The sequence below is a fragment of the Neomonachus schauinslandi genome, chromosome 5 (assembly GCF_002201575.2).
Source record: "Neomonachus schauinslandi chromosome 5, ASM220157v2, whole genome shotgun sequence".
NCBI lineage: Eukaryota > Metazoa > Chordata > Mammalia > Carnivora > Phocidae > Neomonachus > Neomonachus schauinslandi.
The window spans coordinates 80,800,538-80,815,517 of NC_058407.1; the positions used below are offsets into that span (position 1 = coordinate 80,800,538).

The 14,980-nt window shown below is 35.8% G+C and overlaps 1 protein-coding gene across 2 annotated transcripts in view; it reads left to right on the plus strand.

Moving 5' to 3' along the window:
• DNAI7 (dynein axonemal intermediate chain 7) overlaps positions 1 to 14,980 on the plus strand; it is a 45,021-nt gene that overhangs the window by 2,718 nt on the left and 27,323 nt on the right. For both annotated transcript variants that reach the window (XM_021690516.2, XM_021690517.2), the window contains exons 3-7: positions 130 to 231; positions 1,072 to 1,209; positions 6,975 to 7,121; positions 9,845 to 9,948; positions 11,285 to 11,594. In XM_021690516.2, the coding sequence (XP_021546191.1) occupies positions 130 to 231; positions 1,072 to 1,209; positions 6,975 to 7,121; positions 9,845 to 9,948; positions 11,285 to 11,594 (801 nt within the window). The remainder of the gene's footprint in view (positions 1 to 129; positions 232 to 1,071; positions 1,210 to 6,974; positions 7,122 to 9,844; positions 9,949 to 11,284; positions 11,595 to 14,980) is intronic.

Here is a 14,980-nt window from a genome sequence, read left to right on the forward strand (position 1 = left end):
AGTTACATTCAAACTAACTTTAGTTAGTGTTCATTTTGAAAGTATTTTGTCAGTAAAGTTTAGAGGCTACTTGTGAAGCATAAAGGTAAAATTAAAGAGCTAGCCAATGTATTTATCGCCACGTAACAGGATCTGGAAAGGAGAAATGAAGAACTTGAAGAACTTTATTTATTAGAAGGGTGTTTTCCTGAAGCAGAGAAATTGAAACGAGATACTAGATTGCTTTCTCAGGTAAGACTGATTTGTGTGTTACGTGTGTGTGAACTAATACTTTTGTACCACAAGAGGGAGTTATAGTCTGATATCCTTTTTAATCCTCCCAAACTTTGACTTTGTAAAACATCTCTAATCTGACAAATCTCCTATATTGCATGTAGCAAAGTAAATGCACATAGCTTTGTAGAAAACTATTTGTCAATAATAAGACCCTTGAAATTTTTATATCTTTTGACTCTGATTTAATTTTGGGGAATCTATACTGAGGAAATTATTCTAAATTAAAATAGAAAACTGAGCTTCATGGAATCTAGTGTTGCTCAAAACAGCGTAAGTTTAGAAACAATAAAGATTATTATCAGGAGAAGAAGAAAAAACTAACAATATGGCAAAAGATGATGGCGGTATAATTTTAAGCAAAAAACTGTAAGTACAATATGATTACAAATGTAGAATTTGCATAGACTACAGAATGAATGGAAGAACTCATACTAAAATGCCAATGGTGATTAACAATTAGTAACAATTTGAGAAGTGGAAATTAGCCTGTGTTGGCTTTTGTAAATATAGAAGTTATATGATTAGAGAAGAAAGCAAAACAAAACCAACTCATAAATACTGTTTTAAAAATATGACAATTACTAGAATTGTTATTTATTTAAATTATGGAAGCTTTTAAATTATTTTGATGAAGAGAATTTTATTATTTTAGAGGTATCTCAAGTAAGCAGTTAAAGTCATAGTATTTTTTGCCTAAATTGGAAAAACTAGGTTATGAGAACTGATACTTTGAAAAAAGTTATTTAATCTTTGAATTTTCATCATTGTGAACCTGCAGACATTTTTATTCCACAGTGGAAACACTACATTCAATGTGATGGGAGTCCTGATCCTTCAAAATCCCCAGAAATTAATACTTTCATTAGCCTGTGGAAAGAGGAAACAAATGAGACTCTTGAGGAAGTGATTGCGAAGAGTAAACTAGTGCTAAATGTAGGTATTGGAATATTATTTTATAATTTTAAATTATTTAAATTACAAATTGATACTGACTCCAAAATAAAAATAAATTGAATAACTATCATACTTGCCAATTAGTAACACTACTGCTTGCTTGGCTATGCAGAAAAATTATTTGCTAATCTTTACATTTTTTTTTAACAATCCAAGTGCATTTTATTTTTTTTTAACAATCTTTTCATTTTTTTTTATTTTTACAACTCCTTTTTTAAATTTTTTATCTTTGCCACCTTAGATATAAGGTCAACATAACATAAATGTGAAACATTATGTGTGTCTAATCCAAGCAGGAAAAAAAAATCAAGGTGCATCCATTTATGTAGATAACTTGGGGGGAAAGTGCATGATTTTATCCTGAGTTGAAATTTTCCACTATTCTATGATTCACTACAGATGTTTTTCAACGTTAACTATGTGCCAGGCACCTATCCTTTAAGGCATGAAAGTACAAAGATGAGTAAGAGCATTGTACCTTCTACTTCTGCAAATAGGATGGACAGACTACCCTGAGGATCTACCACATTATGATACACTTAAAAATGCTAAAAACAACTTTTTTTAATGATATTTAAATTCATTGCCTACAGGCGCCTGGGTACCTCAGTCGGTTAAGTGTCTGACTCTTGGTTTTGGCTCAGGTCATGATCTTATGGATGGTGAGATTGAGCCCCACATGGCTCCGTGCTCATCAGGGAGTATGCTTGAAGATTCTCTCCCTCTCTCCCTTCCCCTACTCTAGTGCTCTATCTCGCACGCTGTCTCTCTCTCTAAAATAAATATGGGGCGCCTGAGTGGCTCAGTCATTAAGCGTCTGCCTTCAGCTTAGGTCATGATCCCAGGGTCCTGGGATCCAGCCCTGCATCGGGCTCCCTGCTCAGCGGGAAGCCTGCTTCTCCCCCTCCCACTCCCTCTGCTTATGTTCCCTCTCTCGCTGTCTTTGTCTCTGTCAAATAAATAAATAAAATCTTTAAAAATAAATAAAATATATAAATCTTTTTTAAAAGATTCTATTCATTCGAGAGTGAGAGATCACGAGAATAGGGAGAAGTAGAGGGAGAGAGAGAAGCAGACTCCCCACTGAGCTAGGAGCCCAACGTGGGGATTGATCCCAGGACCTGGAGATCATGACCTGACCCAAAAGCAGACACTTAACCATTTGAGCCATCCAGGGACCCCAATAAATAAATCTTTAAAAAAAATAAATTCATTGCCTAGTTCAAAACAAAGTAAGGGAAAATCTTAAGAGGCCAATTCAGAAAAGCGGGCAAGTCTCAAAGTCAGTGGCTTCCCAGAGAGCCACTTCCCCAGAGGCTCTCTGTTAAGTCTTGGGTTAGCATTGGTTTAAAGGACCATCAGGAGGCAAAGCCTAAAGTATGTGAAAGGTGGCAAGTTGAATCAGACATTTCTTATATGGCTGGGAGCCTCCAAAAGTTATTGTGGGTAATAGGGGAAATACTCGGTAAAAGATGGTACGAACTTGTTTGGCTCATCTTTAGCTTAGAGAAGGGAAACAAGAAAATTACTCTTAATCACAAGTGAATCCAAAGTTGATTGGGAGAATTTAGCAGAATATAGGAGAGATAAAGAGATGGAAAATATGAATGAGAAGTTAATAAATATGTATGATAGAGGAAAAGAGGCGAAAATACATTGAAAAGGAGTACCAGAAAGAGATGCAGAAGAATGAGGGAATGACAATATTCAAAGAGAAAATGTCTGACGTTTTTCCAGAATTGAGGAAAGATACAAACCCTCAGAGTCAAGAAACCCAACAAATCCCAAGTTAGGATGAATAGAAAAATGCACACTAGACACACCTAGATAATAATTGAAACTAGAAGGGATTCACTGCTCTTGGTCCTTTTATCTTCTAATGCTTTTTGTTACAATTCCTCTCCACCTTTTTGTGTTTCTTATCACTGTGGTTTACTTCTATGTGTTGTAAGATGGAGTAACTCCAGATTCTGTTAAGCTCTTAACATGCATTGCCTAATTTGATCTGGACAAGCTTATGAGACCCATTCTACGTAAAAAGAGAGAGAAATTGTGACTTACTTAGAGTCTCCTATGAGACTTCAGATGGGTCTTACTCTTTTTTTTTTTTTTAAGGTTTTATTTATTTGAGAGAGAGAGATACAGAGCAGGAGCAGGGGGAGGGGCAGAGGCAGAGGGAGAAGCAGACTCCCCGCTGAGCAGGGAGCCCCAATGCAGGCTTGATCCCAGGACCTGAGCTCATGACCTGCGCCGAAGGCAGACACTTACCTGACTGAGCCACCCAGGCGCCCCTTACTCTGACTTTCCAAGGGCTCCATGGAGCCTCCCCCACACCATGAGGTGTTCTTGCCATTGCATATACTCTCTGCCATGCTGCCATGGCAGGATGCTGGTCTCTGATGCTCTGCAAAAGTCGAGAGAGAGTGGGAAGTAGCAGAAGTAGTAGAGGTCATCAGTGATAAGCTGGAAGTGAAATCTTCCTATTATGAGAGTGGGTTACAGAAATGGACATAATAAATAATAGGGAAAATGGGAAAAAAGATAAGTAAAACAAAACAGGAGGTGGAAGAAGAGAATGATCATAGCAATAGGAAACTAAAGCAGGCAGCACATGAGGAACAGAAAGAATTGGATAGCATCAATGACATGGTGAACACCAGGTTCCAAATGATCAAATTTATTTATTTGGCAAGCTCTTAAATAATACTATGGCAGGCTTTAGAAATAGTAACTTGCTGAATTCTTATAATAACCCTATGAGGTAGGCACTATTATTCCCATTTCACAAATGAAGAAGGCACAGTGATGTTGTCCAAGATCACACTGGTAGTAAGAAGTGGCTAGGATTGAAGCCCTGCATTCTGGCTTGAGTCCATACTGCACTATACCACTATGCTGCCTCTCTTAATTTAGAAGTTTATTAGGTATTTATTATGTGTCAGTGTTCAAAACTATATCTTGCCACAATACAGTATTAGTTGTTCCTGTGACCTTGCTGTGCCTCTTATATATACCTCCACTATACTATACTAACACCATAAATACCTCCACTCTCTTCTTGCTTGCATTCTTTTTTTTTTTTTTTTAAAGATTTTATTTATTTATTTGACAGAGGGAGAGGGAGAGCACAAGCAGGGGGCATAGCAGGCAGAGGGAGAGGGAGTAGCAGGGAGCCCAATATGGGGCTTGAATCCCAGGACCATGGGATCATGGCCTGAGCTGAAGGCAGATGCTTAACCGACCGAGCCACCCAGGCACCCTGTTTGCATGGTTTCTGAGATGTTAAATGCAATTTTTAATTTTGTTCCTCTAAAGGTACGGTGTTTTTTACTCTGGCTTCTGTGGGGACTTTTTCTTTATCTTTGATTTTTCTGTAGTTTGAAAATGATAAGCCTAAGTGGAGTTTTTTAGGGCATTTATCCTGCTTCGTGTTCTCTGAGTTTCCTGAACCTGTGGTTTGGCATCTAACATTAATTTAGGGAAATTCTCAGTTATTATTATTTCAGATATTTCTTTTGTTCCTTTCTCTCTTTTTTCCCCTCCCGGTATTCCCATTATGTGTATGCGACACCCTTTGTAGTTGTCCCACAGTCCTTGGATATTTCATTCTATTCTTTAAATTGTTTTTTCAGGTTTTTGTTGTCTTTGCCATTTGGTTTTCAAGGATTCTTATTGCTATGTCCTCTGGCTCAGAGATTCTTTCCTCAGCTGAGTTCAGTCTACTAATAAGCGCACCAAAGGCATTCTCCATTCCTGTTACAGTATCCTTTGGTCTAGCATTTCAATCTGGTTCTTTCTTAGGATTTCCATCTCTCTCCTTTACATTGCCCATATATTCATGTATGCTGTCTGTTTTATCCAGTAGAACCCTTAGCATATTAATCATAGTGGTTTTAAATCCCTGGTCCGATAATTCCAACATCCCTGCCATGTGTGGTTCTGATGCTTGCTTTGTCTTTTCAGATTGTGGTTTTTGCCTTTTGGTATGACTTGTAATTTTCTCCTGATAGCTGGACATGATGTACTGGGTAAAAGGAGCTGCTGTAAGTAGGCCTTTAGTAATGGGACTGTGAGGTAAGGTGGGGAGAGGGGAAGACCTGTGAAATTAGTTCTCAGTCTTTTAGTAAAGCCTGTGTCTCTGCATCTCTGCATGGTGAACTTCACAAATGTTTTCAATTGTTTTTATTCCCTCTTAAGTGGGAGGGAATGGCTAGAGCCAGCTGGAGTTAGGTATTTTCTTTCCCCCAGGTGAGTTAGGCTCTGATAAAACTCTTGCAGATTAGGCTCTAAGTAGTTTCCCCTGAGATCAGGCCTTGTTAAGAACAGAGTACTCTGGTGTATTTCAGAACGGTTCCTTTTCCCCTTCCTCTGCTAGAAATAGGTGGGGATTTTGCTCCTACAGTTATTATGAGAACCTGGTGGAGCATTTGGAGGTAAATCTAACAATATTGTGGGCCCTCTTGTTACATGACTGTGTTCTCCTGGAGTTTTTAACTCTCAAGAGTTGTCTACACTGAGTCTCAATAATTTGTCATTTACAGTTCAGATGTTCTTACTTGGCACTGGTTTCTGCAGTGGCTTTTGCTCCTGAATATAGATCTCTCCAATCTTGAGGGCAGGTGTTTGCCCTAGCTCCTCCTCTCTTGTGGATCAAAGAGGAGTTGTTCATTTTTCAGTCTTTTGAGCTTTTTATTTGTTAGGATGGGGTCGGGTCTTCCAAACTCCTTACTTTGGTTTCCGTATCTGTAAAAACAGACATAATAACAGTATCTAGCTCATAGAGTTATGATGAAGATAGAATGAATTAAAACGTATAAACATTTAGAACAGTTCCTGGCACATAGTAAGTGTAGGAGAGAGAAAATTCTTCTACCCTTCAAGGTCTTTCAGCTGGACTGAGAATTCAATTCATATGAGACAGGAAAATAGGAGAAAAAAAACAATTTTATTACGTGCACATGAAGACCCAATAATGAAATTGAGACCCAAAGAATTGACCAAGGCAGGCAAATTTTAGACAAAGAAACAATAGATCTGTGAGGAATTTACAGGATAAGGAAAACAGGTGTTTGTGAGCTTGAATTAGTAAGGAATTTTAAGAGGAATTTGGGCTAAGGTAGTAGATTAGTAAAAAAGTAACAAGATTTATTTCCACAGTTTTCTCTACTTGAAAGTCCATGTCTGTGGTGATAAAGATGTCTTTTCTTAGTACAGGGAGGGTATTTTTCATATGGGAGATATGTTTCCTGCTTTCAGGAGGACAGAGGAGGGTCTGAGTGTCTTTGTACCAGTTAATTCTCAAGTAGCTTCAGTTCAAAATGATCAGTATTGTGCCTTTGTGGTTCATTTGGGGGTGACCTGCCCTGGACTCCTACATAAACATTCAGTATATATTAGTAACTCTCTTCATGTCCTCCTCCTCCTCCTCATTGTTGTTATATCATTATTTCTACTGTTCCATAGTCTTAGGTATCCAAGCTGTCCCTGTTCTATTAACTTGCTAATGAAAGCTCTGTTACAGATAGTTGGGAATTCTTATAATGGAGTTTCTGGAGAAAATATTTAATTTTTCCATGATCTTAAATAATACAATAAATATAAGAAAGGATTTTTATATGTTTTACTGATGATATGATGTGTGCCTCAATTCAAAAGTGATAGAACATCCCCTTTTCACTTTTTCTTTGACTTTTTGTCAGAAGATTATTTTTATATTAAGTTTTTACATTGTTTTTATTTTATAGTTAATTGATAAATTGAAATTAATTTTATTGGAAACACCACCATATGATTTGGAAGATAAAAATATAATACAGTACCAAGGATCAATTCTAGAACTGCAGGAGCTCCTTCATCTTAAGTTTAACATAGCCACAGAAATACTTCTCAGAGTAAGTGTGATTTTTTTTTTTTGCTTATAGCTTATGATTAACTTTTTTAAGTGTTAAAATTTTACACTATATGATAAAAAAAATCCAGTATCTTTTTAATTAAAAGGCTATGGATAAGTCAGTACAATAATTTGAAGCACATATATTTATCCAGATTTAACAGTCGTAAATATTCCTAAAAAAAAAAAAACATAATCAATATAGTTAAAGTCTAGTTTTTCTTTAAGATTTTATTTATTTATTTGAGAGAGGGGAGAGCACAGAGGGAGAGTGAGAGGGGGAAGCAGACTCCTCACTTAGAGCCCAATGTGGGGCTCAATCCCAGGACCCTGAGATCATGACCGGAGCCAAAGGCAGATGCTTACCTGACTGAGCCACCCAGGCCCCCCTTTTTTTCTTATACTTGCTAAGGTTTAGTAGGATCACTATGAAAATAAATTCACAAAACTTTATATGTTAAACATTCCCTACTCTAGGTAAATCGACAGAGATCGTAATTATTGGTAGTCACTCTATTTTCCCCAAATACCTTGTCATTAATGATAATATCCATATAACTGTAAAATCACTACTATACCTTAGGAAGTAATAATTCCATAATCTAATGTCCAGTCCATATTTAAATTTTGGCTAATATCCTATCCCATGAATGTCTTCTATGGCTGTTTTTGTTTTATTTTGCTCTTTAAATCAGAAAACAACCTAGTCACACTTTTTTTTTTTTTTTGGTCTGTTTTATCTTTTGGTTTATTTTGGTCTCTGTATAGCCTTGGTAGAATATGTTCTAATTACAAAAAGAACTGCAAAGAAGGCTTAAACTTCACTAAATTTATTGTTAGTAGTAATATTCATAATGTAATTTTGGAACTATTTTATTTATATTGTAAGAAAAGCAAGGAAATGTATTACAATTTTTAGTAATCAAGATTATTTTAAGAGAAAAAGAGACAGTATGTAAAAGAAAAGATTAGAAAAAATACTGTAATGTTAAATTTGAAATGGAAATATCAGTATGAACCAGATTTCTTTTTAATCCATAAAAATGGAACCAGGTCTAGTTGGGGTAAACAGCCAATTCCAGGTCTGGAGCAGGGTAAGTGAAAGATGAGGTTGAGTTATCTTGTGCTCTAGAAAGCAAATAAATGCTCAGAGACGAATGGAGTCGTATCCAAAGGGAGAGAACTAGCTTAAAGGGGCTCCCACTGGTCAAATTTGGAATAATTTGAATATCATAAAGAATAATTATAATTGATTATAGACCATTGAATAAATAAAAATCCGTGGGTCTAAAGTGATACTCCAAAAAAGGAAGGGGGAAAGGGGGGGGGTGGAGGGAAAGAACAGTTCTTTATAGAAGAATGCTATCTGATAAATGTAGAAGGAATTGTCAGTTAGAAAATCACCATTTTTGGGCGCCTGGGTGGCTCAGTTGGTTAAGCGACTGCCTTCGGCTCAGGTCATGATCCTGGAGTCCCGGGATCGAGTCCCGCATCGGGCTCCCTGCTCAGCGGGGAGTCTGCTTCTCCCTCTGACCCTCTTCCCTCTCATGCTCTCTGTCTCTCATTCTCTCTGTCTCAAATAAATAAATAAAATCTTTAAAAAAAGAAAAAAAAAAAAAAAGAAAATCACCATTTTTTAATCCTCAATGTAATAAATGATAAGGATCATTTTCACTTAAATAATTAGGTGAAAAGTTGTTCAGGAACACATGATTCTCATAGTGCTAAAGTATTAGACCACAGATTACTTACTGATTGGGGAAAAGTGTACTTCACAACTGGGAGATATGGGTACTTATCACCTTAACCAAGTGATCAAGTCCACATTGTTAATAGTGGGACATCATATGCCTCCTGATAGGATGCAACATATAGAATACAACATAACCTACAATGCCTTCTTGCCAAAAATAATTAAGCCTACCTAGACCTAACTTTCAAAAAATAAAGGGGATAGAAGAGCAAGTTAAGCAATACCATGAGGAATCAGATAAATTCACAATGTGGAACAGTTCTATAAGACAGCTATTCTGAACACTTCCAAAGTGAATGTCACAGGAGGAAAAAAGTGTGGGGGATCAATTGCTTTTTAAAATGTACAATAAATTCAATCTCCAATATTTCTAAGTTTTTATATTATGGCAACTAAATACATACAATATTGACTTAGTTAAGCCATTTAAGAGAGTTAATATGCATCAAGCTATATTAGTCTTTATTAAAACATTCTTAAGAACATCCTTAAATTGTGTTTAATGTTGGATATCAAGTATTGGACTAGTAAAACATGACCCATCTGGATTTCATAAACTGGATATTTTGTTTTCTAAACTTGATGATATTCAGAAATAGACTAACTTTTGTAGTAGCATGATCTACATTTTAATAAGGTACAGGTAAAGAAGCATGTGAATAGTTAAAATCATGATAATGTTAAAATTGAGAAGGGTAATATAATAGTAATCCTGGGAATATAGGAGCAACTTTAATCCTTAGACACAGTAAGAGAAACTGATTGGAAAGGTGAAGCACATTTAATTAGGTTAAATACATTTATATCATTAAGAGAATTTTTTAAAACAATTTTTTGTTATTTTGATACTTTTACCCAAATTACTCTTTTTAAGTAACGAATCTAACACCTGAGTGATGAAATAACTCCTCTAAGTTGCATAGCTTATGAGGCCTCTCATCTTTTATAATGTTTTCTTTTTTCTCTTATAGCAAGCTAGTACATTAGCAGATCTGGACAGTGGAAATATGGAAAAAGTCATTCAAGATGAAAATGTAACTCTATATGTGTGGGCAAACCTCAAGAAGAATCCAAGGTATTCCTGTGGGTGATACTATAGGTCAAAAGACATTGGGAGTCACATCATGATGACCAGGCAGATGCCTGTTGTATACTAGGATGGTATACTTGGGAAGAAACCTATGTTAGGAAGTCAGCCAACTGGGGTTTGAATCACAAACCTGCTATTTGTCTACCTTAGGCAAGTTATTTTCAGCTAATAACATCTTTCTGAGAAATGATAGTGATAACGATAATTTCATGATCACTTCTTCTGTTTAATCTTCAGTATTTCAAATTAATTGAGTTAGTATGGCAGTGAGTTTTAGGGAAAAATTACCAAAGTAAAAGGAGGCCTAGGTTCTGGTCCCAGCTCTGAAAAGACTGGTCATATGACAATGGAAAGAATTGGAGTTTAATTTTGATATTTAGTAACAGGAAGGGACAAAATATTTTCCAAGTTATATTTGCTGTAAAATACTCTGTCCTTTAAATCTAATGAGACAATATAATAATATAACCCTTTTCATTGTAAAATGTGTTATATATAGAAGAGTAAAAAATTAATCTGTATAATTTTAAAAGAAGTAAAATGAGTAGCCCTGTATTAGCTACTCAGATTTAAGAAGAGAATTAGATGGTGTGTTTTTACTAATATAGTGAATAATAGAGGCAGAAACAAGTTTTGTTTTATTTGAGAGTGATAGTGAGGGGGGTTGCAGGGATGATGAGTTCAATGTTGGACCTGTTCAGTTTGAAATACTTAAGAAATATCAAAGTACAAATGTCTGAAGGCATTAAAAAAAATCTGAGTTGGAGATCTATTTTGAGGAGACATCATATAGATCAGTAGTTTTTAACTCTTGGGGAATCATAGACTCTTACGAACTTATTATATGTACTCATCATAGGTAAGGGCATTTTTGGACTTCTTAAAACCCATTCAGGGATGCCTCTTCCCCTGCCAGCCCATCCCAGGAAACATAGAACTCGTGTTGAAAACTGATAACGTAAGTTATGATTCAGGCATCAAAATAATACCCAAGGAGACTGTAGAGGGAAGAAGAAAGAGGGCCTGGATAGAGAGTGGAATAATGTCAACATTTAAGGGACAGTAGGAAAAAGGCCATACAGAGGAAACAGAGAAGGACCTGCCAGAGATGGAAGAGAAGAGTATGGGGTCATAGATCCCAAGAGAGTGTTTTGAGAAGGATTACATTAGCAACTGGGTCCAAATGCTGCAAAGCAAGCAAGTATGCATCAGGACTCCAAACTTTGGCAAAATTCGAGTGGAGAGAAATACTGCTTAGGTATAAATTCTCAACAGACTCAGTTTTTTAGGATCTCATCCTTTTTGTTAAAATTATTAACAGGTACAAAAGTGTCAGATTCTCTGAAACACAAATTGGATTTGAAATTCCAAGGATTTTAGCAACAAGTGACATTGCTCTACGCCTCCTACATACACACTATGACCATGTCACACCACTGCGCCCTGTTCCAACATCATTACAAGAACATACTGCCACAGTAACTCACTTTGTCAAGGATGAAGTTCAGAATGAAGAAGCAGCAATCAGCAAAGAGCTCCAAGAAGAGGGTAAACAACGAGAAAATGAGTCTAACTCAGTTCAGGAAGAAGAAACAAAATTTGAGGAACAAGGTGATAGTGAAGTACAAATGGTAGGACACATTTTTTAAACGCATACATTTTTTCTTCGTGTAATAGGTGTTATTAGATTCCCTTGGAGCATTCTTAAGATTTTTTCCTAAACAACCAGAAGTTGTCTGAAAGCCGCTTTCTTGCCAATGGCTCATTTTTGAATGTGTATATTTTCTTCTTGCCTTCTGTTAATAGTCACTATTCATAGTTGAGCCTGTTGCTTCAACATCCTAAAGTTCAGCACAGGAATTGCTCAGTTATATTTTAGGGACATGCCTGAACAACTTTGAAGCAAATTTAATTTTTATATATTGTATTTCAAACTCACTTAAGGGAACTTGCCATTATATGGAAACTTGAGGTAAATACTTTCACAAACTGAAGGATTATCTTACATTACTTTCTTAGCTTTTGGTTTTGTAAGAAAGAATTTTGTAAAGTACAATTGATTTTCTTAAAGTATTGTACTGCTGTCTTAAAACTTAAAACTTGTCTTAAAACTTAAAACATCTTTAGACATAATAACATATTTGGGTAATTTAATAATCATATTCCTTTAGTCATTTTCTGCTCTTTTCTATTTCTGGGATTTTCAAGCTGCTTACTTATTATGTTAGTATTAATTGTCTCTTTAGACTTTTTCAGAACTAAGCATCTTTTTTGTTTGGCCATAAACAATCTGCATTTTAAGAAGAACCAGAAATAGCAGGTTTTCCTACAAGTGCCTAAGACATGATGTGTATTTTTTTTTTGGTTTATTTTCTTTAAACACAGGGAAGGGTTAAGAATTGGATTGAATATAAATTTGAAATCAGAATAGGAATTATTAAATAATCTAAGAATATATTTAATTGAAAAATTCCATTTTAAATATTACACCAGAATAAAAAATTATAGATTCTTCAGCAATATAGAAAATGGATATGACATAATGACCAATACAAAGAATAGTATTTAGAGTATGATTACAACCATGTAAAAATTAAAAGGAGTAGAGGAGCAGAACCCAGAAACCTGTATATAGCTGATACTTTAGAGAGGTGGGACACAATTTGCTCTTTAAAAATTTGTCACTTAAAAAAAAAATTCGTTGAGCAATCCAATAGCTTTTAAAATAAAAAAATTGATTTTACCTCTCAGGTAGCATGGTAGCTTCACTAGATAGAGTTCAACAATATTTACAGTTCTCCTGCCTTTTCTGAACACATTGGATGATTGCTCTCCTCACCCTCCTGAAGTTAGGCATGACTAAGACTTGCTTTAACTAATAAGATGTGAGTGGAAGGGACATACTGATTTCTAAGGTGGGGGGGAATAAGGAATGAGTAAATGGGCCCTGGACTTCACAATAATTAAATATGCAGTAAAAAACAAAATGAAAACCCATTAACTTAAAATTAGACAGGATTTGTGGTTGAACATTCATGAAAACAGAACAAATTAAAAACAAGGTAACAAAATCATTGTACGAAAAATGTGTCTAAAAATGTTTGGCCTTGATCTGATTCAAAATATTGGATAATTTCTCCCCCCTCAAGTTCCTTGATTATAATTAATATTTAATGAAAACACACCAACATTTTATTCAAGAATTTCACATTATTTGAAAATTGTGAAATATTTAATTAGAAAACATAACTTGATAGATTACTTGAATTGACATGGCTAACAATTCTTTCTTATGCACGTGTCTGTTAAAATGGCCTTATGCAGTGATAATTTATTATAGTTCTGTTAATGTTGGAAATAATTTTATATTAAAAATATAAGCCTATAAATGCACTGTAATACGGAACAGTGCAATTACAGATTTTTCAAGGTCTGTCATTCGTTACAATAAGGAGCTATTTCCTTTACTCTCAACTAGCGAGCTCAAAGCTACCCCAAACTAAGCTTTCCTCAGTTCAAATGGCTCTTACCAATGTGTTTACATCTGTTTTTTCCATTATTATTTAATGCTTTATTGAACAATTTCAACTTATAACGGTAACTAAAGGTATGCCAATGGCTAATGTTGATAATGCCACAAAAGTACGCCCAGGAAAAGCATTCTACCCAGTGGTAAAATGCATGTTTCGTGGAATATTGAAGCTGTCCTCAACTAAAGAGTCTAGGAAACTCAGAGTAAAGATCAGCAGGCAATGAGTGATATGGAATAAATAGTTTTATTTCATGAAACTTCTCCACAGCCTGGGAAGCTTGACCAACAGTTGTGTGAATGGTAGACAGGGAAACGTGGCTGGAGGAAACTCTACTATCAGGGGATTTCAAAAGGGAAAATTGCCCAAAAGATGAGTAACATTAATTCACTTAGCGCCCCTACTTTCCAGGAACCAAAACCCGTATCGCACCAAACAGGCAGTGTGTATAGAAGCTTAGGCACGTGTGCTCTATCATCCTTCCAAAAACCCCACAGCATTCTGAGAAAGCTTATGTGAGCTCCACAGAAGCAGAAGGATCCCACAGTAATGGTTAAGTGTGCCAAGGCAGGAGGGAAAAGCCATCTCCTGTGCTGAGGGAGGATTGGTGGGGCGGGATCAGGCCCAGGGCGCAGGAACTGCTTGGAGTGAAGAATCCCCCAGGCCCTTGATGTGCCATGCTGGGTGGGAAAGGAGAGAGAGCAGATGTTAACAGTGGTCAGCGGGGCCTACTCCTGCTACCGATTCTGAACAGTGTAAACCACCTTTTGTAAGTGTGAGTAGCCTGCAAAGGGCAAAAATCACTGGATATATAAAGAGAATCAACAGCTCAAAAAAGGAGGACGAAGATAATTTGATGGAATTTATGGGGGGGGGGGGGGGAAAAGAAAGGATGGAAAGAAGTAAGAGTTTCAAATTCTGTATAGAAGAAGTTCCAGAAATTGAGAAGGGAAAGGATGGGTTTAATATAATGAGTGCCTTGGGATTTGAAATTAAATTTTATTTATATTTCACTCTACAGATTAAAAAAATTAGTTTTAAATATAAAAACCAACTAATCAAAACTCAGAATGATACAAATATATGAGGAGAATATAGGAAGTTATTTTATTATCTTTACAAAAAGGTCTTTCTTATCAGTGCATTAAAATCAAGACCATAAAAGGAGACTGGATTCAAACATTTGTATAGCCAAATAAACCTCTCTGTGAAGAAAGTTGAAAGATGATGAAATGAGAAAACTAAACATATAAAACAAGGGATTAATATTTTAATATAAAGAGCTCTTACAAATTGGTAAGATAATTTCCTAGTGTAAAATTAGGCAAAGGACCCGAGTAGGCAGATGAAAGGAGAAGTGCAACTAGCCAATGAAAAAATGAAAAGCTACAGAATCAAGTAAGTGATCAAATTAGAAGCAACATTATACCCTGTCGACAGGTCTTAGGTTGAGCATGAGGGGGAGAAGGCATTTTCACTTACTGTTG